The sequence below is a fragment of the Colletotrichum lupini genome, chromosome 2 (genome assembly GCF_023278565.1).
Source record: "Colletotrichum lupini chromosome 2, complete sequence".
NCBI classification, from domain to species: Eukaryota; Fungi; Ascomycota; class Sordariomycetes; order Glomerellales; family Glomerellaceae; genus Colletotrichum; species Colletotrichum lupini.
In genome coordinates, this window is record NC_064675.1 from 5,614,777 (window position 1) to 5,639,894 (window position 25,118).

Below are 25,118 nucleotides of genomic sequence, written 5' to 3' on the forward strand. Positions count from 1 at the left end.
TAGGTATTATTCCTGGACGTGAAAGGGTGACGATTGTTTTTTCTGCACAAATGTGAAGGTAGGTACCCCTCCTCCACCTTGTTCCGGTTGGCGGACGGGGCTGATGCGAGAGACAATTCCTCCCTACCGAACCCCCGTTTACTACCTTGGAACGGGCTCAATGTCCAAGGTCCCAATTGGTTGGATGAGGTGTGCTGGTGTACGAAAGGGCTCTGGAATTGATTGATGGAAAGGTATGGTGCTGGATATTTCGTGGTATTCTACCCGGTGAGGTATGTTCGTGTTGGTTGTGAGAGAGGGCGATGACGGTGAGGTGAGGTGGGCGTGTACAGTATAATCCCGACTGGCACGGTACCTTGGACTGAGGTAGGGATCGTGAAGGGGACCGTTTGGTGGGTATCCATACGGAGTACATTTCACCGTTGGGGTCGACCAGGGGGCCCGCTCGGGAGACCGATGCTAATGGGGGCCGTCAGCAGGCACGAACCAAGCCGAATGAGGACTTGTCTGCGAGGTAACTGGATCGCGGCTGTTTTTTTTTTGTAAGTCCTTTCATAGGTAGACCATAGATGGATGTCATTCCATCAGGAACAAAAAAAAAACACCAGCGTCCGTCTCCACGGACCACATTGGAGGCCGACGGGACGCTAGTATAGTAGCGAAGCAAACAGGGCTTAGGATCGTGAGGTGAGGTGGCCCAAAGACGGGATATCTCCGCTAAATCCTTATCAGAGTCTCACTGTGGGGCGCAGGAACCGCTGGGTCTTTGCCTCTCACCTACCCTTCCAAGATACGCCGTTTCGGCACCGAAAGAGGGCTTTTAGCCGTACACGGTACGAGAATGGTCGGGCGTCCCTGAAGGTCGACTTTCTCCATTCCTTGGACAGTGCAGTAGCCTGTAGGTATGCTCGCGCAGCGAAGGGGAAACGCGGGACTAGTACGGAGTAAGGTAGTAGCAGGCTAGCTCGTGCCCGCCCTATCATGGGATAACCGTTTGTCAGGTCTCCCCTCTCTCTTTACCCGATAGATCCAGTTACTTGTTGTTGCCCTGTGGTGACCCGTAAGCTATCATGGCATCCTTCGGAGGCACCGAAGCAAGCGGAGCCTCTTTGCGCTAGACAGACGAAAGCCCGGCCACCGGACGTTGGAACCTCTGTCTCTCACTCACCTCTTGTCCGCCTTTGCAGAAGCGCACCCCCGTTTCCAACCGAACAAACATTTGCGTTTCGCGCATTGGGGAACCAACCACTCAAGTTGTCAAGGTACCCGTGAACCGCTGGCCCATCTCTTTGGATTGAAAGGAAGCCTTGGCCTACGGTGCCTTGTCACTAACAAGTGTAGAAGTACCCGCCACGCCACGCAAGCGCCACCCCCATTTCGAGCCACAGTTCTCCAATTGGCGTGTCTCGTAATCCGTGCGTTTCTTAGCCGCAGACGACATACCATCAAACTACTGTCTGTACCTTACACTTTACCTTGCGTGCAGAAGGTACACGCGGGTTTGAATCGACAAGAGAAACAACAAGATCATACTGCGAGGCAACGTCAGACCGCTTCCCCCCCCCTTGCCCCTCTCCCTCGATTATTGACAAGTCCGGACAACAATACCTATCGCCCACACACACACACACTCACACACCTCAACGTGACCCGAACCATGGAGAGCGCCATTGATCACGATGTAGTTGTGGTGGATGAGTTTGATGCTCTGTAGGTGGAGTCGCATTGCGCGTCAGCGTCCTCGTTTCCTCTTCCTTGGGCCCCGTATTCTATCTTGGTCTCCCAATGTTCGCTTTTGGCTGACCGGTGTTTCGCCGCCAATAAAGGTCCATTGAGGTCAAGACGTCGGCTGAGCCGGTTGAGTCGGTTGTGTCGGTTGTGTCGGTTGCGCCTATCCCGACCAAGTTTCCCGGTACGCTTCCCGCGCCCTGCTACCATTCACGCACTGTTCTGTCAGGTCACGGTGACAAGCGTCGCTGGGACCTTGACAAGACCTGGATGGCGTCGCCTCGTAAAGAGTCTAGTCGTCTACTGTACCCGTTCTGCGACTGTCGTGGGCGTGGTGTCCGTCTTGTCCATGGGGGATGCTGATCTTGTGTAAAAGCTAAACTCCACGCCCGCAAGGTCGCCGCGGAGCTCAACGCCAGCGATGGCCTCGTTTTCCTGCCCGGTGAGCCAAGCCGCAGCTATGAGGACTCGGACATGGGTCCGACCTTTCGCCAGCGGCGATAGTATGTCTCTCCCCATGGCAGACTGCCCCCTGAACATCTGCTCCAGGTACTGACACGCGAATAGCTTCTACTACCTGAGCGGCGCCAACTTTGCCGACTGCGCCGTGACCTACGAGCTGGCGTCGGACCGCTTGATTCTCTGGATCCCCTATGTCGAGCCGCGCCAGGTCCTCTGGTTCGGCTCGACGCCGGGTATTTCGGAATGCCTCAAGCAGCTCGACGTCGACGACGTGCGCTACACGACGCAGCTCAACAAGTTTCTGTACCGCCATCTGACGCCCGGTTCGACGCTCTACGTCCTCCACGCCGACCAGGTGCCGCCGCTGCTGCACGGCGACCTGCTCCAGACGGCCGCCGAGGTGCGCGTCGACACCACCTCGCTGCAGCCGGCTGCGGACCAGGCCCGCGTCGTCAAGACGGAGTACGAGGTCGCCATGATCCGCAAAGCCGCGGCCGTGTCGGCGGCGGCCCACCGCAAAGTCGCCGAGAGGCTGCTGAAGCTGGGCAACGAGAGCGAGATTGAGGCCATTTTCCAGGCGTGGTGCACCACCGAGGGCGCCCGGGAGCAGTCGTACGCCATCATTGCCGGCAGCGGCAAGAACGCGAGCACGCTGCACTACGACGCCAACGACGAGCCGCTCGAGGGCCGCGAGGTTGTCGTGTTCGACGCCGGCTGCGAGTGGCACTGCTACGCGAGCGACATCACCCGCACGCTGCCCATATCCGGGCGCTTCTCAACCGAGAGCCGGGCCGTGTACGACGTCGTGGCGAGGATGCAGGACGAGTGCATCGCGCGCATCCGTCCCGGGACGCTGTTTTTCGACCTGCACGTCCACGCGAGCCGGGTCGCGCAGGAAGGCCTGCTGAAGCTGGGCGTCCTCCGAGGGGACCCGGCCGAGGTGTGGGATGCGGGCACCGTCGCGGCCTTCTTCCCGCACGGGCTGGGACACCACGTCGGGCTGGAGGTGCACGACGTCTCTGGGCGCGAGAGGCTGCTGCTGCTGAACAAGGGAACGGGCGGGCGGGTCGGCAAGAGGGAGGTCATCACGCCCGAGATGATGAGTGCCATGGCGCAGGCAGGCGTTGGTGCCGGTGTTGGCGGTGCTGCTGCTGCTGCTGCTTCGGTGCCGCCGCCGTATCGGGGACGGCAGTACCTGCGCAAGAACATGATCGTGACGGTGGAGCCCGGAATGTGAGTGTCTCTCCCTCTGGATCGAGAATAACTCAGCCTATCCAGACTTGTAGATGAGGTGTGGTCCGAGAACGTCGGGAACCTTGCTAATTAGTCAAACGAAACACAGCTACTTTTGCAGAGAGTACATTGAGGGCTACTTCCTCAGCAACCCGCGCCACGCCCGCTTCATCAACAAGGCGGTGCTGGAGCGGTACTACCGCGTCGGCGGCGTGCGTATCGAGGACGACATTCTGGTCACGGACGACGGGTACGAGAACCTGTCTACGGGGGCGCCCAAGGGGGAGGAGCTGTTGCGGGTTATCAACGGCAAGGCGTGAGATGCCTTTTGGGGAGTGAGAGGTGATGACGATGACGATGATGGAGAAGGGTTGGTTTTTTTGATTGGTTTTGCTGGGAGCGTTGAAGTAGTTTTTTTTTTTGTAGATAGAGATAGTAATGTGTACATGCGCGACGGTGTTCTCGTGTACATCTGTCCGGTTCCTTGGCGGTAGCTGGGGAATCATGCCATCATTAAGATTGTTAGACTTTCGCGGGCTCAATGAAAAGGGGGGGGGTTCGCGTCAAGTGTAGACGCCGGAGGCTCTCTGGGAGTCGAAGACTCTCCCCTCTTTTTTTTTTTTGATACGCCCTTGGAACATGAAGCTCGTCTATAGTTGGAGGATGTAAGTAAATCCCATGTTTTGTTTCCTTGTCTGGAGGGAAACAAGCAGCAGCATATTCTCCTTTCAGCTTCTTCAAACGTCTCAGACATGTGGAGGATGACGAACAGGGAACATTGAACACAATTATTGGTATCGTCAACAGGGCTAGAGAGGAGTCCAGGGAGGGGCGTGGAGGAGCATACGTTTGCGAGGGCGGACTACTACCGAGATAGCCTCCCCTTGGGAATGCAGCAGATGAGGAACCTGGGCTTGGAAGCTTTGTGGATGTCTTCATGCCCCATTGACTGACCATACGAATCACGGGCATCAAATTCATCCCAGAGAACCCCATTTGTCCATCTCATCAGCAGGCACGATTCCACTGCAACGACCGAGACCATGTGTTGAACTTTAGACATTTTCGCTTCGATGTTTATATATCTTTACTTCATCCCATCACCACCTCGTCTAGTGCCGCCGGCCACGGCCTCTGCGTATATTCCGTCGTTCATGTCATCACTTGTTATACAAGTGAGGGTAAAGTGCGAATCATCTGACTACCACTGGCCATCGTCGTGATGCTGCGAGACCACCACAGCCGTAGCAAGCCAACGACACGTACCAAACGGCATCTCCGCGCCGTCTGCGACCTTCCGTCACCCCTCTCACGTCCATTTACAGGTACTTCTTGGGCATCGAGTTCTTCCTCCTCTTGTACACCAGGTATCCGACGGCGAGGACGACCTGGGACCCGACGATGACGGCAATCAGCTTGCCGTGACCGGGGGCGGCCTTGACAATGTTGGACGAGAGGGTGGCGTGGTGGCCCTCCATGTAGCCCTTGAGGGAGTGCTCCGTGTTCTTCATCTGGAGGTTCAGGTCGGTGCGCATGGCGCGGATCTCGCGCTCGAGGCCGTTGATGCGGCCCTCGAGGTCGTTGATCTTTTCGAGCTTGCGCAGCTCGGTGCGGAGCGAGTCGAGCAGCTGCGACGTCTCGGCGTGGCGGTTCTCGGCCTGCTGCCCGAACTTGTTGACGGCGCTGAAGATTGTGCCGAGGATGTGGTTGACGGACTGCAGGCGGTTGTGCAGGTCGGCGAACTGCGCCTTGGACGAGGTGATTGTGTCGGCGCTGGAGTCGGGGATGGCATTGAGGTCAATGGGCTCGTCGTTGCCGCTGCGCGGGTTGCTGGGCTGGCCGTGGTTGGCCTTTTGCTCGTGTGCCTGCTGTTGCTGCTGCTGTTGCTGCTGTTGCTGTTGCTGCTGCCCCTGATTCTGCTGCTGCTGCTCCCCGGCGTGGAGGCTATCGGACATGACGACCATCTTGAAAATCTCAAACGAGTCTGGGTTGTCGGCGCTCGCGGCCGTCAGACCAAAGGTGTAGCCCGTGGGGATCTTGACCTTGTCGCTCTCGAAGCACAGACGGCCGTCAATCTCGACCTTGAAGGCGCGGTCGGTCTGGCGCAGCTTGATCTGGCTGGGACGGCCGAGGTTGCGGTAGTGGTACTGGCAGTGGCCAAAGGCAAGGGGGCTAATGTCGCTCTGGGCCTTGTAGTCGGTGGACCGGTCGTTGAGGAAGCCGCGCACCATACCGCCGGTGCCGCCGTAGCCGTCGACGACGAGGACGAGACCGTCGAAGCGTCCGGCCGTGTATGCGGAGCTCATGCCGACGTCGGCAGAGCCGCCGTTGGTAAGCCAGATGTTGAGGTTGCCGCCGGCGCGCTCGGGGCCGTTGGCTCGGAAGTCAATATCGGCGATGAAGTTCTGGTGCATCACCTTCTGGGTGCTCCAGATGGAGCCGCGCTGGTTGCCAGGCGCCACCGGTGTCAGGATGATCTTGTTGGAGAGGATCTCGGGCTGGTTCGGTTGTCCCTGGAGGACAAAGTTGGGGACGTGGCCGTCATTGTTTGGTGATATGCTGTTCAGGTTAGCTGAGCCTCGGTGGCGCCAGGGGGGGTTGGGTTGTTTGCAGTCCTACCTGCCAGAGTAGCCAAAGCTGAGCTCGTTGATGAGGTATTGAGCTTGTGTGAAGCTTGCACCGAGCAAGAGGGCGAGCGTCGAGCTCAGGGGAGCTTGCGACACACGCATCGTGACTGGTTCGAGGCAGCGCGGGAGCTACCTAGTGTGTGTGGAGATGGGGGGTATCAAGTGCAACAACGAAGCCGGCCGTATGCCCACGAGGACGATCAATTGTATATTAAAATACAGGAATGCAAGGTCCTGCAATGCGGGCAGAATGTAAGAAAAATAAAAAAGTGCAGACGACGATGGGATCCAGAAAAGCGTGGGAACAATGTGGTTGGAAACCCGCCCAGTCGAGAAACTCCCAAGCAGGGGTTGATGGTGTGTGTCTGTGGGTTGAGGACAGGTTGGCACTAAAAAGCGTTCAAGACAGCAGCAGCAGCAGCAGTAACAGCCAGCTATGTGGATAAGCTCCTGGGCTGCCCTTTTTGGACGGGGCGTTTTAGCGTTATGAACGTTGGATTCTTGAGGAAAGTCAATTGCACTGCAATCAAATTAGCTCTAGCGGCAGGTCGATGGTATCCCTCTGCATCATCTCAATATCTCTCAGGTCGTGAAGTCTCGTGATGATGGACTCCAAACCACGAGCTTGGATTCCGTTTCGCTGTCTCAGAGCGTGCCCAAGAGCTTTTGCTGGAGACACTGGCGAAAATAAAGGGACCCTGGTCCACCAACCTGAAGTTGCATGGCCCGAGCTGGAATGCGAAAGGGATTCTGGAAAAGAAAGACACTTTCTGCTCGGTTCCTTGCAGACGTGGCGGGGAGCTTCTTTGTCATTGTCATTGTGGCTTTGAATATGTGGCTTGTATGGGGTAAGGGAGTACGTATCGTTAAAGAGTCCCGTCGCGTCTCCAAAAGACGGCAACTGTGGTTTCACCGCGATATCGCACGGGCCCAGCATCAATCCCTGCCCATGGCCCCTTCTCCAGAAAAATAAAACCCCCAAGCTGCAGCTCCTTCCCATTGAGCAGGACCCCTGACGACACCGACCAAGGTGGCCTGTGAAATTCCTCCCACCTCCCGACCACTGACCACTCCAGTGAAGCTCTCACGGCACCGCCCAGATCAATGCGGATTACCTACTGACCGGTTCTCGAACGCGCCACAATGGCCGAATCGTATCCCACCCTCACGCAGTGTGCCCTCGTCGCCGGCGCACTCAAAGTCCTCCTCTTCCCGGCCTAGTATGTGGTTGCTTCCCCTCCAGCTCGAAAGACTCCAGCTGACACGTCGCGCAGCAAATCCACCGATTTCGAAGTCCACCGCAACTGGCTCGCCATCACCAACAGCCTCCCGATATCAGAATGGTACTACGAGAAAACGTCAGAATGGACCCTCGACTACCCTCCCTTCTTCGCCTACTTTGAGTGGGCCATGTCCCAGGTCGCCAAGCTCGTCGACCCGGCCATGCTCAAACTTTACAACCTGGAATACGATAGCTGGCAGACGGTCTACTTCCAGCGATGGACCGTCATTATTTCTGAGCTGGTTCTCGTTTACGCGCTGCAGCGGTAAGTTTGCTTGTGTATCCGCCGCATCGACTGTAAGCTAAGGTCCAGGTTCATCGACTCTGCCACCGGTCCCACGAGACGGGCTGCCCAAGCTGCCGCCATCTCCATCCTGTTGTCGCCCGGTCTCCTCATCATTGACCACATTCACTTCCAGTACAACGGTGCCATGTACGGTGTGCTCATCCTGTCACTCGTGCTGGCCAGATCCAAGTCGGGCTTGCTGGGCAGCGGATTGGTCTTTGCTGCGTTGTTGTGCATGAAGCACATCTACCTGTACCTGGCGCCAGCCTACTTTGTGTTCTTGCTGCGCGCATACTGCCTCTCGCCCAAGTCCATCTTTAGGATTCAGTTCTTCAACTGCGTCAAGCTGGGCGGCGGCATTGCGGCCATCTTTGGTGCTGCTTTTGGCCCGTTTGCCGCCCTGGAACAAATCCCCCAGATGATGAGCCGACTGTTTCCCTTCTCGCGGGGCCTCTGCCACGCCTACTGGGCTCCCAACATCTGGGCGCTCTACTCGTTTGCCGATCGCGTTCTGATCTATGGTACGTTTGATCACCACAGAACTAATCACGCAATAGACTGACACGTTGCAGCCGCACCCCGCCTCAACCTGCCGGTCAAGGCCGAAGCAATCAACAGCGTCACCAGAGGACTCGTCGGAGACACGGCCTTTGCCGTCTTGCCAGAGATCACCCCGCGGACCTGCTTCGCTCTAACGCTCTTCTTTCAGGTGCTGCCATTGATCAAGCTCTTCTTCCAAGCACCCCCCACATGGGATGCCTTCATCGGGGCGGTAACGCTCTGCGGCTATGCTTCGTTCCTTTTCGGATGGCATGTGCATGAAAAGGCCATTCTCTTGGTCATCATTCCCTTCAGCCTGATCGCCCTCAAGGATCGTCGTTACCTTGGCGCGTTCCGGCCGCTGGCGGTTGCCGGCCACGTATCTCTCTTTCCCCTGCTCTTCACCTCGGCCGAGTTTCCAATCAAGACGGTGTACACCATCTTCTGGCTGGTGTTGTTCCTCATGGTGTTCGACCGCTTGGCTCCGGCTTCGCGCAAAGCGAGATTCTTCTTGCTGGACCGGTTCAGCACGTTGTACATTGCCGTCAGCATCCCGCTGATTTTCTACTGCTCGCTGCTCCACCAGGTTGTGTTTGGGAAGCGATACGAGTTCCTGCCACTCATGTTCACCAGCTCATACTGCGCTGTAGGCGTGGTTGGTAGCTGGATCGGATTCATGGTTGTCTATTTCACGTCATAAAATGTAGGTATTGCTACCTTAGGTAGGCATAGAATTACAGTCGAGACAAATACGGTGAAACTCTTGCGTGCCAGTGCCACTGAGTTGCCGGAGGTCTAAAAGAGACGCTTGGTCCCGTGGGGGCCTAGCTGGCGGGAGCCAATGAAAACTTGCGTCTCACGTGCCTGGAGGCTGACAGCAGCACCGGCTCCACTACAAGTACCTTGCCAGGAGGGAAACTACATTTTGGAGCTAACGGCTGAGCAGGGGGACCGGGGGTCGTGGGCCATTTGGACACAACCCATTGTATACCACGAACAAGCCAAAGAACAAAACAGACACTTGTCGTGCACAGTTTGGGCGATGCACTATCGGAATTTGAGTGATTGACTGTGGTACAAGGCAATTGCGCCAAAATCACTTACACGGAGCCCGGAGGCCCGGAGCGGCCACGGCGGACCATCCCGGCGTTGATATCATGACCGACAGGCCGCGCTGCGTATCGGTCACACCTGTAATTATGTAGACGAGTCCATAACAATGTAACAGTTTGTATTGGAACGTTGAATCGCGTTTATATGTCATGTGGTGGTAGAACGGTGCTCATCCGGAGCTGGCCCCGAGGAGGCAATTAACGAAAATTAGGCTACCCGCCAGGACCGGAAGACGTGCAAGATATATCACGGCATTAATCGACCAAATCGTGGTGTTCATGGCTAGTTGAGTGCTCAATCGAAAGCCCCAGCCATGGCGAGCCCAACGAGTACAAATTCGCGGGTGGCCGACGCGGTTGTGGGATTCCCGAGGCGGACGGAGTCGTGGCGGGTGGAGGAGGGTAAGGAGGCCTGGTGCGCAGGCGCCTGGGAGATGGGATGCGGAGGCACCGTGGGCCGAACGGGCCAAGCGGGCCAGGACCGCTTTTCACTGGCGCCCTTCTTCTCTTTTTCCCTTTCCTTTCCTCCTCCCCCCCAAGGCTCACCACTTCCTTTCCCACCTTTTGTTTTTTTCCCCCGTCGTTTCACCCACGACTCGCAGGCTGCGCGTTTTCTCACCAACCCGCGACCACAACCACGAACCATCGATACCGTCAATCATACAGCCATCTCCGACACGTCATCTGCGAGCCGCACCGCGTCCCCCGCGAGTCTCGCGTGTAAGTGCACCCGCCGACCCGTCCTCCCCCTGCCCGACACCCACGACCGCGCCTCCGCTCGCTCCGGCCGCGACCACAACACACCCGCCAGACCGCCACAACGCGTTTCCTTTGCCCAGCAAATGGTCCTCGAGGTTTTGTAGGACCACTTGTACGGTTGAAGACAAGGTTGGCTGGATTTCAGCCCCACCGCGCAATCGGATCCTCGAATCTTGGGCCATGCCATTGTAGCCAACCGCCAACATGGTACGGCCTCCCGACGCGCTCTCCGGGGTCGCAGATCGCTGACTGGAGGTATAGGTTCTCTTCAAGCGTAAACCGGTGCAGTTTCTGGCTCCCAAGGACGTCAAGGATGACAATTCAGAGGTTCGCAGAGTGACATTCACGAATAATGCGACGAATACTGATGCAGGCTCCCAGGTCTGGCATATCCCACAGACCGGCGAGGTCTTTGCCCAATATGAGGATTATCTTACCAGGTGAGCTTTTTTTTGTCGTCACTTTTTTGTTTCCTTTTCGGCTTCAGCTAATGCGGTGAAGAATGGATTTCTACAAACAGGTACGTCCCAGGCCAGGTGGGGCTACGGGCCAAGACTAACCCCAGCGCGTAGCGGCGCTTCATCTGCCAGATCACAGGACACTCCGGCCTGACTTTTTTCGAAGCACTCAAGAGCGAAGTGCGTCCCGCCATCTTCCACTACCGCGCAAACCTGCTGACATGGCAATAGCTCGCCGGTGCCGAGGAGGTGGAACAAGCGTTTCCCGAAGCTCTTAAGGGCCCCGTCCTGCGTCGCGTCCAATTCCAAACGGTGTCCCGAATCGATGCGCTTGTCGACTTGGTGTTTGACGAGTTTAGAGCCGACTACTACCCGGGCGAGGCCGTGACCGTCAGCACGGCGGAGAGCGAGAGATTGCAGGGCGTCGTGCGAGAAAAGACCCGGTTCGGCGGCAAGATTTTGCCAGACGGCACCCAGACCGCCCCCTACACACGCTATACGGTCAGCTTGGAGGAACGCCCCGGGATCGAGGCCGTGGTCGACGACGACCATATTTTCCGCGATCGCAAAATATTTACAAAGTCGGTTCTGCGCTCCTTCATCAAGAAGACGGTGACGCGTGAGGCATGGAACGGAGCGCCGTGGCTCGTGAAGCACGATGTGGCGGCACAGTACCACATCGATTCCCGGGTCCCGCCTCACCTACGCTACGATACCAAGTTGATGGAGAGGAAGCAGCTGCAGGCCCAGAAGCGCGCCAGCCAGACTCCGACGCAGGACGGCAACGGCACCAACGGCGTCAACGGCGCCATCCAGAACGGCCCTGCGCGGCTACCCGAGCTGAAGCCCGCATTCAAGAGCCAAAAGGGCAAGCATCAATCGCCAGAGTTCCCTCAAGGCCAGAACGGCTCGCCAAACATGGCGTCCGAGGCCGGCATCTTCCACGCCCCGCCGCACAAGAACCCCTTCCAGCTGCCGCTCAACTTCCGGAATCAACCGCTACCGCACTCCATGACTGCGCCCGAGCCGCCGCCGCCGCCGCCACCGCCAAAGTACCCCATTGAGGATCTCCAGGTGCCTCTGAGAGAGGGCGTCGTCAGACCCGCCCTGGCGTTCCTCTGCAACGACCCCCCGACTGCCTCCGATGTGGCCGTGAATGGCAACGCCAGCATACGCGACAAGCTGTCGATGAAGTCGATTGGCTCGTTCTTGGAGACGTGGGACACCCTGAATGTGTACTGCGAAATTTTCAAGCTCGACTCGTTTACGTTTGACGACTTTGTGGAGGCCATGTCTGTAGCATCAGAGGAGACCAAGGTCCAGCTGTTTGAGGAAATCCACTGTGCGGTGCTCAAGCAGATTGTGAGTGCTGAGGCAGACGGCGGCAAGGTGAACGTCCAGCTGCCCGAGCTAGAGGACGAAGAGGAGGACTCTGAGGAAGACGAGGATGAGGAGGAGACCAAGGAGCCGACCCCGGAAACCGATCGGCCGCCTGCAAGAGCCACACGAAGCAGTCTCGCCAAAGCCGAGGCCGAGAGGCTGCTGGCCGAGGCGAGGGCAGCGGAAAAGGAAAGCCAGAATGCGGAGCCCGAGATCAAGCACCGCGCTGAGGACCTCCTTGAAGAGTACGACTGGATTGAGGAGCTCAGGAAACGCAAGTTCCAAAACGGCGGCTGGGAGAGAATCGTCGTCGGTCTGCTGCACCAGCTCTCCAAAAATGAGAGGATGGAGGAGCAGTGCGAGGATTTGCTCGCCCAGCTGTGTCCCCCCGACGAGGACCCTACCCAAGAGACGGTGCAGGAGCACTATGCTCGACTCGACGTCAACTACCGTGTGCAGGCGCTGCAGATCATCTGCATGCTCACAACGCAGACCAAAGCGATGCGTACCTACATGGAAGAATGCAGCGAGCAAATGACGGCTTTCCGCAAGGAAAAGATTGACTGGCAGCGGCAGAGGAAGCAGGCGTAGGTGACACTAGACGTTTTGGTGAATGCGTGACTGACCCCCCAACAGCATCGAGGAACTGCGTGCTCTCAACGACCAGCGCAAGATAATGCTCCCCGACAACATGCCGCCGTCGCCGCCTCCCGAGCCAAAGGCAGACGAGGATGTCAAGATGACGGACGCAGACGAGTCGGCAGCTGACGCCGCCGACGCCGAGGACGAAGTGGCCGACTCTGACGAGGAGGGAGCACCCCGCAGGAACTTCCGCCGTGCCAACGACCGCGCCGCGGAGAGGCAACGCAAGCGTAAGGAGGAGCTCGAGCGGAAAGAAAAGGCTGCCGAAGCCGCAAAGGCACCCAAGCAGTCGAAGCAGTTCCTTAAGGTCCTCAAGGATATCCAGAAGAAGGAGGACTTTATCAAAAAGTGCGAAGACGAGATCGCCGTGATAGACAACGACCTCCGCGAAGCCGACTGTGGCCGGACCCGTGTTTTGGGTAAGGACCGATTCTGGAACCGGTACTACTGGTTCGAACGCAACGGCATGCCGTACGGGGGGCTCCCGGACAGCTCAACCGCTGCTGCCGAGTACGCCAACGGTTGCATATGGGTGCAAGGCCCTGACGAGCTGGAGCGCCAAGGGTACATTGACACCGACCCCGAGTACCAGGCCGAGTACCAAACCAAGTTTTCTATGACGGTGCCGGAGCGGAAGAAGTTGGAAGAGGGCCCCACCAGCGTCTTCAACGCCCATCAGTGGGGCTACTATAGCGAGCCGGAGCAGGTCGATGAGCTCCTCAAGTGGCTGGATCCGCGGGGCTTCAACGAGTTGCGACTTCGGAAAGAGATCGTGGCGTTCCGGGACAAGATTGTTCAGCACATGGAGAACCGCAAGACGTACCTCGCCGCCGCGGAGCCCGAGGAGCAGCAACAGCAGGAGGAGGAGAAGGAAAAGGAAGAGAAGGAGAAGAAGGGCAAGAGGCGCGACTCGAAGCGCATGAGCACCAGAGGCCGCCAGCACGAGCCGACGCCCGAACCCACAAACTACCGCTGCCTCGCGTGGGAGAATTCCACGGCCATGGAGGAGCTCGGCCATCTCCACTCGGAGCCGCCGCCGCCTCCGAGACCAAAGAAGCAGACGGCCAAGAAGCGACAGGCCGTGGAGCCGTCGCCCGAGCCCGCGCCCGCTCCCAAGACGAGGCGGCGTAAATAGGCAGAGCACCCTGCTAATGATCGACTGCGGGCTGCCACTGTAGGCAGTCTCCGTCTTCTTTTCTTAACTGTAATTATAGACACGACGATACAAGGGACACTGCTGGCGCGCGGGTTGTGTGAGCCGATTCCCCCCCCTCCCCCACACAGTTAGATATGGTTGGAGTTTTACGAGCCGAGAACGGGCCTGGCTGAAACAAAGAAAAAGCGGTGTTGTTTTTTGTGAGCAATCGAAAAGGGTGTCGTGCCACACACAGCATGGCCCGACGTTGGTGAAGGATTTCCATTTAGCATTGGGCGGGCTGGCTGTATCTGGGCGGACGGCGCATGTGGTCTCTGCATATTCACTACATGGGGCCAGGATTATAGACTCTCCAAAAGAATCATTTTGATGACGATGATATGCGTCAAGATTTTTAAGGATTCTGTGATGTTTTGGCCATCTCAATTGCTGTGCCCATCCTAATGGTTTCTCGACCTTTGGTCGTTGATGGTGGCCAGCTCCTATCGGCTTGCACCCCCTCATGTGTTGTTCACCCCTGTAGAGAGATACGCCAGTCGATGCACCCTGAATAGCCCAAACCCATTAACCTCCTTCATACCCTCAATTGTTAAGCTGAGCCAAAGGGACTAAAGACTTTAATCCGGGGAATGTTTGTGCGATTGGGATGCTGTCCGCGGGAAAACCCAAGGGTCGACTTTGGTGTACTATTTATATGTGTTTTCTACCTTCGGGGCACAATGTAGGTAGGTATACAGCTTGAAAGAATAAAATGCCCGTTGGGTTGGGAAGTGCCAAGTCTTGGCGGCAATTACCTTGCGAGTAGTCTCTATCATAATTGACAATCGCGCCTCAACTGACGTGGGAAGGTGGCACAGGCCTGGCAAATAAGTAAGTAGGTAGACTGGCTCGAGGTTCTGAGGTGTGCCGCCGGACTGATACGGCGTTCTGAATCGCGGTACCAAACATAGTCCCAACGGAGATTGGACGGAGAGTACGGCGGTTCGTATCTCAATTACATGCAGGTTACCACCGTCTCATACCTTATATTAATTACCAGTCAGGTACTTGCTCAGGCCCCCCCTCTCTCTCTCTCATTCTCCCCCTCCATCTTCCTTTTGTCTTCTTCTTCTTCTTCTTCTTCTTCTTCTGTTATTTTGTTTTATTTTATATACGGCGGGTCCGGCGCATGCCACCATCGGAGCGTTTCCGTAATAGTGGGGCCGGCCCTGAGGGGTCCGGCATGGTTCAGGTCGACCGGCTCAAGCCGATTACATTGCTAAGGATTGTTACTCCTGCAGCAAATATCATCTCGAACCTCGATAATAGATGAAAACCCAAATTTATAGAAACTATACTGCCATTACAAGCTTCAACTAACAGGTGTTTGAATCAGCTGAGGAGAGGTAAATGTTTGTAGAAGCACTTCGTGTTTAATGTGATGAGTGTAGACTCGAAGAAATACAAGAAATCATTGACAAGGACCGAATTTTCAACGACTTGGAACTTCGGGATGTACCTGAAGCTGCTTGGTCCAACTTATGCATCTTTAACCTACGTACGGGATGACAGCTGGTTGCCAATAACATTTGGCAATGTTTCTCAGCTACCCCGCTCTCGACTGCGCATACTGCCCAAAAGGGCAATTAACCTGGGATCTACTGCATTTCCTTTGTTCGATCCGCCGTAGTCAGCCAGCCATACGTGTGTTTTCGCCTGGTCTGGGCGCCGCAGTCACACCCCAACATCGGCTTGACCGTGTCGGGCTGAATGCATAAGTAGTTTTGGCTTGAGCCCTTTAAGCTTGAGGTTGGGGGTTTGGCATACGTCTTTCTGTACTTAAGTCACCGCAGCCAGTGGCCACGAAGCAACGGCCTACCAAAAGTTCCTTAAGAAACACTCGTCCCTGATCAACGTTCAATCCAAACAACCCCTTGACATCACAACACTTTATTATCATGTTTTCCAACGTTCACTTCCATCACAACCTGTCCAGAGTGTGTCTGTTCTTTGTCCTGGCCATTAATGCCAAGGCTTCCAACGAAACCAATACCACAAATCAGGAGACAGTCGGATGGAGGGCGGGTCCAGGTACTCGGGGGACCCTCAATCTGGTTTGGAGTTGCGCTATTACCATATTTGCTTGCACTTGGACGGTTACGCACCTCAACTTACCTGGTCCCAAAGACACCACATTTCAGAAACTCTGTCGTCGCGTAAAGTGGATGGCGATCAACATCATTTTCCCCGAGTTCATCCTTTCAAAGGCCATCTGCGATCTTCGACAGGCTCTAGACGAACTGCGACAGTTCGGCGAGGTCCTACCCCATATCAGACATCAGATAACATCGGTTGAACGCCTCGAAGTTCCCTATAGCTTGACCGTCGACGAGCACCGTTTTTGGAAGGTTGAGTACCCGCCCTACTACAAAATAATCTATCGGTCTCTTTACCTTAAGTTACCTTCGTTGAACTCGGCTACTACGGTATCACATGCCGCAACGACTGAGTCGGCGCCGGAGAATGTTCTTAACGCAGAGACGAGACCAACGGGACAACAGGCAGAGACCAGACTTCCAAGTCGAGTCCACGAGGTCCCACAATTATGGACGATTGTCCACTCCTACTATGCCCAGATGGGTGGGATCTTGATCCCTTGGGCAAAGGGCAGTTCAGGGTGGGCCTACAAAGTCCTCACTGCCACAAAGTTGACACCGGAGTATGAGTGGGACAGCCGCCAAGGACACCCCCTAAAATACTTGATACTAGGTCGAGCGAGTATACAAGACAAAAGTAAAGCAGATTGGTTGGTTAAGATTCTTGCTGTTACTCAAATTCTATTGCTTGTTCTTAATGTAGTAGGCCGTGGAGTAGCAAAATTACCAGTCACACAACTCGAGCTTGCTACGGTTGCGTTTGCTATTATGGCAATTCTAACCTATTGGGCCAGCTGGTGGAAGCCAAAAGACATCTCAGTACCAACTCATATTCGATATGGACCTTATGGGGAGTGGGTGTCTACGCCCAAGATGCGGCAGCTTTCGCTCTGGTTTCGCTCACCTACCAAGGCAGCAGATATCAAAAAGCGCCGAGATTTACACGAAGGAAATCGCATTCCTAATGACGCTACTTGGATAGGATCCAGATCCTCTTCGATGGCGATCTTCCTAGCGACCTCATCCCTCGTCTTTGGCGGCGTTCACTGCCTTGCTTGGAATTTCGAGTTTCCATCTGAAACCGAGCTCATGGCTTGGAGGATCGGATGTATTATCACTGCAACGTTGCCTACAGTCACCCTCGGTATCAGCTTTTTACTGAGCCATCTTTCGGTCAAAAAGTTCCCTACACAACGGCAGAGGATCATTATTGAGGAGCTCGATAAGTTACCTGTCATGTCTCAAGACTGGTGGAACCGCCTCCTGGGCCTTCAGGAGCAATTCCGGGACTTGAACTCAACAACAGTTTACGAACCTATGGTCTCGAATGTAGACGAATCAAATGACTGGAATCATCGTGTTACGGAAAATTTTGAGGGGAGTGCGTTGGAAAGATCCTGGAAAGACCGGAACATCGGAGTCTGTCGTGACTTGGTAGCCTTTCGGAATCAATGGACGAAGGCCCTCGAGCATACCAAGCTCGAAGCTGACGATGTAGAAGATTGGTACAACACGGGTATGTTACTCAGGCATTGTTGGAGGATATTGTCGGGGCCAAACTTCCACAAATTTTGGCGGCGGCTCGAAACATGTGATGGCAAGTCGCCGGACTGCCCCACTCCCGGTCTCCAGTGGCTATCCTACATTGAACAGTTGTCTAACGCAGTTGAGATTGCCGAGAGCCGATGTGAGAAGGAACTTGTGTTCTTCCAAAAGATCATCCCGAGGGCTTCGGAAGTTCTCTCGATTATCAGTTATGTCATTTATTTAGTCGCGCGTCTTCTAACCATGGTCTTACTTTTCACCACCTTGAGATCGGCCCCGGTAAAGGTTTACCAAACGGTTACATGGCTAAGATATTGACCTAACATATCCTGAAACGAAAAATTTAACTATGTGTACGTACACTGAAATCTCATGACTTGCTGCCACATCACGAGGAATGGAAGGTCCTCTGATGATGCCTGGGTTCTGCGCCGGAGTTTAGGGCACCTTTCACCATCACCATGTGGCTTCTCATTCCCGTGACGAAAGTGTGCAATGTCGGCTTTCTCTTGAACGAGGTATCAAAGCCTATTAAAGCATCGGGGAAGATTCTACAAGACTGAGAGGATGACGGCATCGCCGCATTCTGTTCATGCCAACAAGAATGCAGAGACGAGGAGAGTTTACCTGTATTTGAGCCAACTTCTGAAAGTAGCGCGGCCTCAGACCAGATTTGGAGTCCATTCCAATGTTCCTCACTAGTTGATGCCGTGCTCAAGTCGGCCTGTCCTTTGTCTCTTGTAGGGATACTCTGGTAGGTCTGGCGCCGAACGCTTGCGCTTTGTTGTTTGGCTTTGAGTGGCTGAAGAGTAGCTATACAACGAGAGGGTTGCAGATGCGTCATCGTCGGACAATTCGTCGTCAGAGAACTCGTCGTCGGAGAACTCGTTGTCGGCGTCATAATTGTAGTCTTCGTCGTCGTAAGTTCCATCTGCAGCCTCATAATCGTAGTCTTCACAATCGTAGTTTCCATCGTCGTAAGTTTTATCATCGCAGTCCTCATCTTCGTAGTCCTTGTCTTCATAAGCTTCATCATATGCCTCGTCGTCGTATGCCTCTTCACAGGCCTCTTCATCGCACCCCCTACTCACAGCCACCGGATAAAACCGCTTGCGAGGCATATTCGCCGTCCACTCGAAATCAGCCTCATCCCTCCACCAGTGCCCGCGGCGCGCCCTCTCGAGATACTTGGACGGAATCTCATACCCGCTCACGCGCGTGGGCTGCTCTTCCGGGACCAAATGCCTAAAGTTGTACCGTCGGATTTCTTTGGAGAGCTCGTCGGCCTTTTCGTTGCCAAGGATACCAACGTGGCCGGGACACCAGCACACAGCGACCCTGATATCCCTCTTATCCCGCAGAGAGCCGCACGCCTCAAAGGCGCGTTTGACGAGGGGGTCCAAGGCGCTGGGGTACGAACCCTCCGCTGCGGCGAGCGTGTTCATGACGTCTTGACAGTCGGAAAAGACCGTCACCCATCTCAGGTCCGGCATCAGGTGGGCCAGCAGCGTCGCCGTCTCGAGCGCCGCGACGACGGCGAAGAGTTCTGCTTGGCGGGGGCTGTGGCATGCGAGGATCTGGAATGCGCGGGAGTGCCACGGGTCGGCGGGGTCTATACACGGCCACGGCTTCCAGAAGACGGCGGCGCCTGCTGGCGCGGACGGCGTCGAGGGGCCCTTGTGCCAGTTGTGTCCGGGGAACGAGGCGTCGGCGAAGAGGTGGAGGGTGTGTTGGCTTGGGTCCGCGATTGATGCACACGTAGGGCTGATGCGGGCTAGAGGGTTTGGCAGAATGATGAGGCCGCCTTTGAACGTGAGACTGGGAGAGGCGGTGGTCCCCGTTGAGGTTGTCGTATGATCCTGTACCGGAGGATTCGGTGCAAGTGTAGGTGACTCCATTCCGATTGATGACGATGGCTGGGCTATATTTTCGTGAACCTCCATACTGGCCTGTCTTGCGAAGATGAATCCAATTACGAGCAGTATCTAGCGGCCCTTAGATTATGCTCAATGAATACAGACGGGAAGAATGTGAGGGACGTTGAGGACAAGCATCCTGGGCATGGGCGTCCAGAGTCATAGAATTGAGCTCATGTATCTCCGGTGATTATCAGCCCGTCCAATGTGACCCAAGATGACTGCAAATCTTAATCTAGGCAAAGACCCATCATCTTTGATCTCATTGAGAACCGTTATGTCTTGGAGGCTTCGGGTGCACATTGGTTTTGATTCAGGCGAGCAACCTCTTTGGTGGAACGAGTCCATATTATGAATGGACCACATACACCAAAATCATGTCCAACCGGTACATCAAATTTCGCGATAGCTTCATTTCAGTAAAGAGGTGGTCTCGCACGTTGTAATGACGTCATGGGTCAAGGACCCCTACTTTACTGCAGCGAGCTAAACCATTTCCGCTACCAGACCCGCTTCCATCGCATTCCCTTTTCGGAATGCGAGGTTCCGCCTACTGTCTGATTTCATCTCACTCGTGGACTCTCCGCCACGGAGCAGACTCACTCAGCTTCAGCCTGTCGACAGCTTCTCTAGCCAAATGGGCAATCATCTCATTCTAAATGAATTTCCTGGCTCATCGGTGCTCAAAACTCTCACTTCATCCTTCCCCTGCGAACCCCCTTTGAACCACTACACGGGACGACCTCGACGATGCCAGCATCCAACCCCTCCACCTCCACAGACGCCACGCCTCTGACCCTCCGCTTCATCAATCCCGCTGACCCAGAGCCAAAGAAGAAAAAGGCTCACAGGAAGAGCAGAGGAGGCTGCATACCATGCAAAAGGAGGAAGGTGAAGGTAATTGGTCCCAATGTCTCTCAGTCGAGGTCACCCAGACTCGCAAGACTTACACGGGATCCAGTGCGACGAATCAGCCCCCTGCGCGAACTGCATCCGCCGCAACGAACCATGCACACGCCCGCAAAAGTCCTCCACCCCAGAGACGACGTCGTCCTCATCGCCCGCCGCCGCTGCCGCCGTCGGCACGGGACCGGCACGGCCGGCAGACGCCTCGGGACCCGTGAACCTCCTCCACATGCAGCTCCTCCACCACTTCCAGCATGCGACGATCCCCACCCTCTGCTTCGCCGACGTCTGGGCGTCTGTCCTCCCGCTGGCCTTCCGGGCAGAGTACCTCATGACGGCCATCCTCGCCGTCTCGGCGCGGCACCTCAGCACTCTCAGACCAGAAGACGCCGTCTACGGGGAAGCGAGCCTGGCTCTCTTGTCCCGCAGCTGCGCGCTCTTTGGCGCCGAACTCGGCCGTGACGACGGGGCTGGGGGAGGGTACGACTCTCTCTTCTTCACGGCGCAGCTTATACACTATCTCACGTGGTGTAATCTGGAGTTCATCGATGGCTCTGACAATACCGACACCACTCTAGACCAGTCCCGGGACCAACTCTTCCTTCTCAGCTCCGGCGTGAGGGTCTTCCTCTTCGGGACCCGGGCGCAGGGCCAAGACAGCATCTTTGCCAAGGCATGGCAGGACGCCCCGTGCGACGCTCTCGACAAGATCGTAGCGGAACAGGGCATGGATCGCGGCCGGATCCAGAGAGCCTTTCTAGATCGATACGATGAGATGACACCCAGAGGCCAACGCACCACCCCGGAGCACCACAGCAGCGCGGACCGTCAACGCGCCGCCTTCACCGGCATCGTGGAGCGGCTGTCCGTCATCATGGCCCTCTGGCAACACCGCAGCACGAATCGCCAGCCCCCCGCGACGCCCGACCTCGAGCGGTACGTCCTCGCCTTCCCGCTGTTTTGCTTCGGCCCGTTCCTCGACATGATTGTCGCAAATGACCCGAGGGCGCTGCTTGTATTGTACCACTTTTATGAGACCTCGCGATTGCTTCTCGGGGAGGACGACGAGGAACCCGCGTGGTGGGCGTGTGACAGACTCGGCGCCATGCCAAAGATGCTTGAGCAGGAGTTGCGTAGGAAGGGTATACAGCCTGTGGTGATGTGATCCGGATCTCGGGATGAGCCCGTTGTTTGATTCAGGATTGTGGCAATTGAGCCAGGGACAGACTTTCGTCACAGCACATTCCTCGCGTGGGGGATCGCCAGCCCTGGCCAAAACAAAAAGACGCTACCAGAAAAGATAAGCAAGAGAAAGACAATGCCCTTTCGAAGGTGGCGAGAAGATTAAAGAATGTATCGTGGAATGCGGACCCAACCATCTATCGAAAAATCGCATACCAACCACCACAGCAAGGGACGTGAGAAAGAATTACCGCCTACAACCCCCTCTCTACTAGCAAAGAAGCTTCGTAAATAGTCCAACAAATCGTTCCACTACCAAGAACGCAATCCTCCGACTACCAACGAGGCCGTCGCAGACTGTATTCCCCCTCCCCATCCCTCCCTCTTCACGCGCCGCCGCGTCTAAAAGTGTACGCCAGTCCAATGTGGCGTGCCGGAGCAACCCACCCAAAGTTGCCAAAACGGGCCAGCTGAGACGCAGGGAGCTCTCCCGATACGGTTAAAGCGCAGGATAGCTGGGCTAGCCCCCAGGTTAGCGGTACCTCTTTCAACCACCAAACAAACAGCAAAACGCACGACCTTTGGGGGTTGCTAGAAATCCTCCTGCCTGAAACTCTCAGCATTTCTGTATCGGTGGCAGGGCGGGCTAGACGGAGCTAGAACGGGGGATCCACATTCGCGGGGTCCAGAACCGCGCCGGCGATCGCTCGACTTACAAGTTAGACTTCTTTTCTTAGCCCGGCGTCCGTGGTGGCGCTGGCGTCGGTTCCCTTTCTTCACGATAGCGGTCTCGAACAACCAGTGTAGAGTGACGCTCCATTCCGGAGACTTGGTGATATAGTATTGATGAAAATGTTTCTTCTCTGTGGGTATCAAAATAGATGTGACAAAACAAAACTCCGTTTACACACTTTTCCTTCCCGTGTGCGCCCTATGCATTTCTACCTCGGCCTGTACCTTTCCCATAACGCTCTTGTAATGAGCCCAGGGGCTCCCAGCCCCAGCTCAAACGGCCCCCTCACCGGCTGGCCTCTGTTGGACGATCTCGCCGGCAGGTATGGCGGGGGCGGCGACGGGCTTCGGGGAGAAGACACCGTTGTAGTGGTGGTTGTTGTCGTGGGGGACGCCGGCGGGGCCCCTTGGAGGTACTCGCTCAGCTCGCTAGTGTCCATCCCAGGCCTAGTGGCGTCCACCACATGGCTCGTTTGGGTGGCCGGGGCCGATGGGTCTTGATCGACCGTGCTCGCCGGTGATAGCGGGCTCACACTCGCATACTGATGCGCAGATGTCTCATTCCTTTGCGCGGTGTTGGAAGAAGCTAGGGCGGCGAGCTCGAGGTCCTCCTCTGACCTACCCGCAGCGCCCCGCACGACGACGCCGAGCAGTCCATCCGTCTCATCCAACGCCCCCATCTCCTCCCGACTGGCCCGGCTTACTAGTGGAAAGTCCATTGAGTCTCTCAAGTGTGCTCCCAGCCTCATCATGGCAAAGGCGTCCAAGGTGTCGGTCCAGGTGGGCAGGCTGTAAATGTAGCAGACGAGGATGATAAGTGCAATGGCTTGCATGCTGATGAGCAAGCTAATGGCGACGGTGGCGCCTACGGTGTACCGCGGTGCGACAAATTCGGTGCCGGCCAAGTTGTAAATGGTCCTCGCCGCGTCGTTGGATGCTGCGTCTTGTAGGACGGCCACGTTGGACAAGTACATGCCGACGCCGAGGGTGCTCTGTGCCACCTTGACGTACTGAAGGCCTTGTGCGATCCGGAACAGTGTCTTGGGGAGCTCGGCAAGCGAGCATCCCTGGTATATAGACGAGTACCACGAGTCGTAATCGTCGTTGTGAGAGTTGTACGGCAGCTGCCACGCACCGAGGGGGGTCGGCAAAGAGCACGCCCTGCGTTTCGCATCGCTGTTGGACGTGGTGTTGTCGGGCACTTGGCCATCCGGGAAGGTCTGACTCAAAAGATCGAGTACAGCCTGTGGGTATGAGCCATTGCCAAAGAGCGCCTCGGCTGTTGACCGCAACGGGCCTTGTGCAGAGGTCCAGCCGGAGAATCGGTCGCGGTTCCAGTCGTCTTCAGACTTGTTGGTGATGAGGTTACCCTGCCAATCGTAGTCGTGGAAATGCGCTGCCATGTCTTCGTCCGAGGGCCACTCGCTGATGATGTCGGATGGAACAAGTCCCGTTTGAAGGTTGCCAATCTCGAAAAAGGCACGGCTGGTTTTGGCGACACACTTGATGGTGACGTTTTGAGCCGGTTCCGATAAAAAGTCCTGGGTCTTTGCTGCCTCTGGACTAATCTGCGCGTCAATGTAAAGCACTTCATGGACGTCTTGGCGTCGCCTCGGGGGAACCCCACGAGGTGCAGAGCTGGTGGTATTGCGAGGCATGCACGTTCTCACACTGATGCCGAAGCCTTGGAGGGACGTTGCATACCCGTCGCAGTTGGCGGGGTACTCATCTGCAACCTGGCAAGCTGCGGTTGAGCTGAGCCGAATTGAGTGCTGTCGGAGAGGTCCCGTAGTGACGCCAGCGGGAATTGCTGATACCCAGAAAGAGTCGTTGTACGTCTGGTCCTCTCCCGTGACGAAGCTCCGGTGGTTGTCGTCGACTCGCCACAGGTTTTCTTGGATGTCGGCTGACGTGATGTTGACCATCTTCGTTCTGACTGTGTTGACGATTTGAGATGCATTGGACTCTCGGAGCAAGACGGGCTCGGCATCCTTGCCAATTGTCTGGGCCGGTTGTCCCTTGCCGTCGCATGTTCTGTCCCATTTGCTCAATGGTCGGAGACTGTCGCACGAGTACACTGGGCGGCTCGATGGCGGCATCAGCAGTGACTGTAGTGGTGGCTGCACGGCAGCTGTTGCAAGTTAGACGGAGTAGCCACCCCCAAAAGGCTTGTAACGTACTGAGAAGAAGCAGTCCGGTGGCCAGCAGGAGATAGGAAGACGATTGCCCGCTGGAGACAAACGCTGTCCATTTCAAGTCGGAAATGGCAAGCAGCTGCCTCACGGTGAGGGTCTGCTGCTTTGATCGGCGCTGTGAGAAGACGACTGCGCCGTAGGCCAACAGCGCGGCAACGCACGGCAGAGCAATAACAGCCGCCACAGTGCTGAAAAACGAAGCCGCAGCGATCCAACGGTGATATGAGTCGAGGTCTTGCCGCATAATGATCCCCCACGGGTCGGATGTCGTTTTTCGGTTAATAACGCAAACGCAGAGCCATGGTGCGATGAGAAGCACCAAGTAGGTGACGAGTATGTAAATCGGGCGGCGAGCGTATCGCAGCGGTTGCCGAGACATGTCGACCGGCTTCGAAGCCGTGTATCTCGGCGGCGGTCCTTCTGTCCGAGTCTGATTCCTGTCCATCGTGACTGTCCTTCTTGGAAATAGAAAGGACGAGGAACAACAGACGAAGGAAGACACAATCGTATTATGGCAATTGCCATGATTGCTCAATTGGCTGTTTGGCGCCTTTTTAGTTTGCCGCGAGGCGTTTGCACGGTCGCCAAGGGCTGGCTGACGGCAGCTGACCGCAGGGCGAATGCTGCAATTTCCCTGCGAGCCTAGAGGAATGCGTGCAGGAATGGAGTGATGGGGCACAGCGTGCACAGCATCCTTCGGGACGACTGCTTGCCACGCATGTTTTGCTTTTGAGACCAGTCAGTGCGACGGAGCGGGACATGGCATAGCTCTGCCGGTGCCAAATAAAGAGTATGCAGGATAAAGCCGTCATTCGGACATTCTGTCGCATGTGCATCCCCAC

General features: G+C 56.1%; 7 protein-coding genes across 7 annotated transcripts; 4 read left to right on the plus strand and 3 right to left on the minus strand.

Annotated features, from left to right (window-relative positions):
* Window positions 1-1,657: 1,657 nt before the first annotated feature.
* On the plus strand, window positions 1,658-3,743 carry CLUP02_04023 (metallopeptidase family M24; the record flags this gene model as incomplete). Its single annotated transcript, XM_049283040.1, has 5 exons — window positions 1,658-1,710; window positions 1,827-2,053; window positions 2,105-2,231; window positions 2,296-3,423; window positions 3,533-3,743. 5 exons carry the CDS (start codon window positions 1,658-1,660, stop codon window positions 3,741-3,743), a joined length of 1,746 nt encoding a protein of 581 aa, XP_049140183.1.
* A 999-nt stretch (window positions 3,744-4,742) lies between these two features.
* CLUP02_04024 (legume-like lectin family protein) lies at window positions 4,743-6,152 on the minus strand (the record flags this gene model as incomplete). The annotated part of the gene is made up of 2 exons (XM_049283041.1): window positions 4,743-5,982; window positions 6,043-6,152. 2 exons carry the CDS (start codon window positions 6,150-6,152, stop codon window positions 4,743-4,745), a joined length of 1,350 nt encoding a protein of 449 aa, XP_049140184.1.
* Window positions 6,153-7,193: 1,041 nt separating this feature from the next.
* Window positions 7,194-15,422, plus strand: CLUP02_04025 (uncharacterized protein; the record flags this gene model as incomplete). The annotated part of the gene is made up of 19 exons (XM_049283042.1): window positions 7,194-7,270; window positions 7,325-7,597; window positions 7,646-8,139; window positions 8,191-8,817; window positions 8,943-8,974; window positions 9,069-9,184; window positions 9,240-9,351; window positions 9,558-10,124; window positions 10,222-10,236; window positions 10,291-10,469; window positions 10,531-10,549; window positions 10,602-10,667; window positions 10,719-12,454; window positions 12,504-13,636; window positions 13,901-14,070; window positions 14,616-14,678; window positions 15,028-15,050; window positions 15,096-15,176; window positions 15,251-15,422. The coding sequence occupies 19 exons, from the start codon at window positions 7,194-7,196 to the stop codon at window positions 15,420-15,422; spliced, it is 5,955 nt and encodes a 1,984-aa protein (XP_049140185.1).
* Window positions 15,423-15,602: 180 nt separating this feature from the next.
* On the plus strand, window positions 15,603-17,663 carry CLUP02_04026 (uncharacterized protein; the record flags this gene model as incomplete). The annotated part of the gene is made up of 1 exon (XM_049283043.1): window positions 15,603-17,663. The coding sequence occupies one exon, from the start codon at window positions 15,603-15,605 to the stop codon at window positions 17,661-17,663; it is 2,061 nt and encodes a 686-aa protein (XP_049140186.1).
* Window positions 17,664-18,043: 380 nt separating this feature from the next.
* Window positions 18,044-19,288, minus strand: CLUP02_04027 (uncharacterized protein; the record flags this gene model as incomplete). Its single annotated transcript, XM_049283044.1, has 1 exon — window positions 18,044-19,288. The coding sequence occupies one exon, from the start codon at window positions 19,286-19,288 to the stop codon at window positions 18,044-18,046; it is 1,245 nt and encodes a 414-aa protein (XP_049140187.1).
* A 723-nt stretch (window positions 19,289-20,011) lies between these two features.
* CLUP02_04028 (uncharacterized protein) lies at window positions 20,012-21,332 on the plus strand (the record flags this gene model as incomplete). The annotated part of the gene is made up of 2 exons (XM_049283045.1): window positions 20,012-20,158; window positions 20,223-21,332. The coding sequence occupies 2 exons, from the start codon at window positions 20,012-20,014 to the stop codon at window positions 21,330-21,332; spliced, it is 1,257 nt and encodes a 418-aa protein (XP_049140188.1).
* Window positions 21,333-22,290: 958 nt separating this feature from the next.
* Window positions 22,291-25,106, minus strand: CLUP02_04029 (uncharacterized protein; the record flags this gene model as incomplete). The annotated part of the gene is made up of 4 exons (XM_049283046.1): window positions 22,291-24,212; window positions 24,262-24,706; window positions 24,856-24,918; window positions 24,993-25,106. The coding sequence occupies 4 exons, from the start codon at window positions 25,104-25,106 to the stop codon at window positions 22,291-22,293; spliced, it is 2,544 nt and encodes an 847-aa protein (XP_049140189.1).
* Window positions 25,107-25,118: the final 12 nt, after the last annotated feature.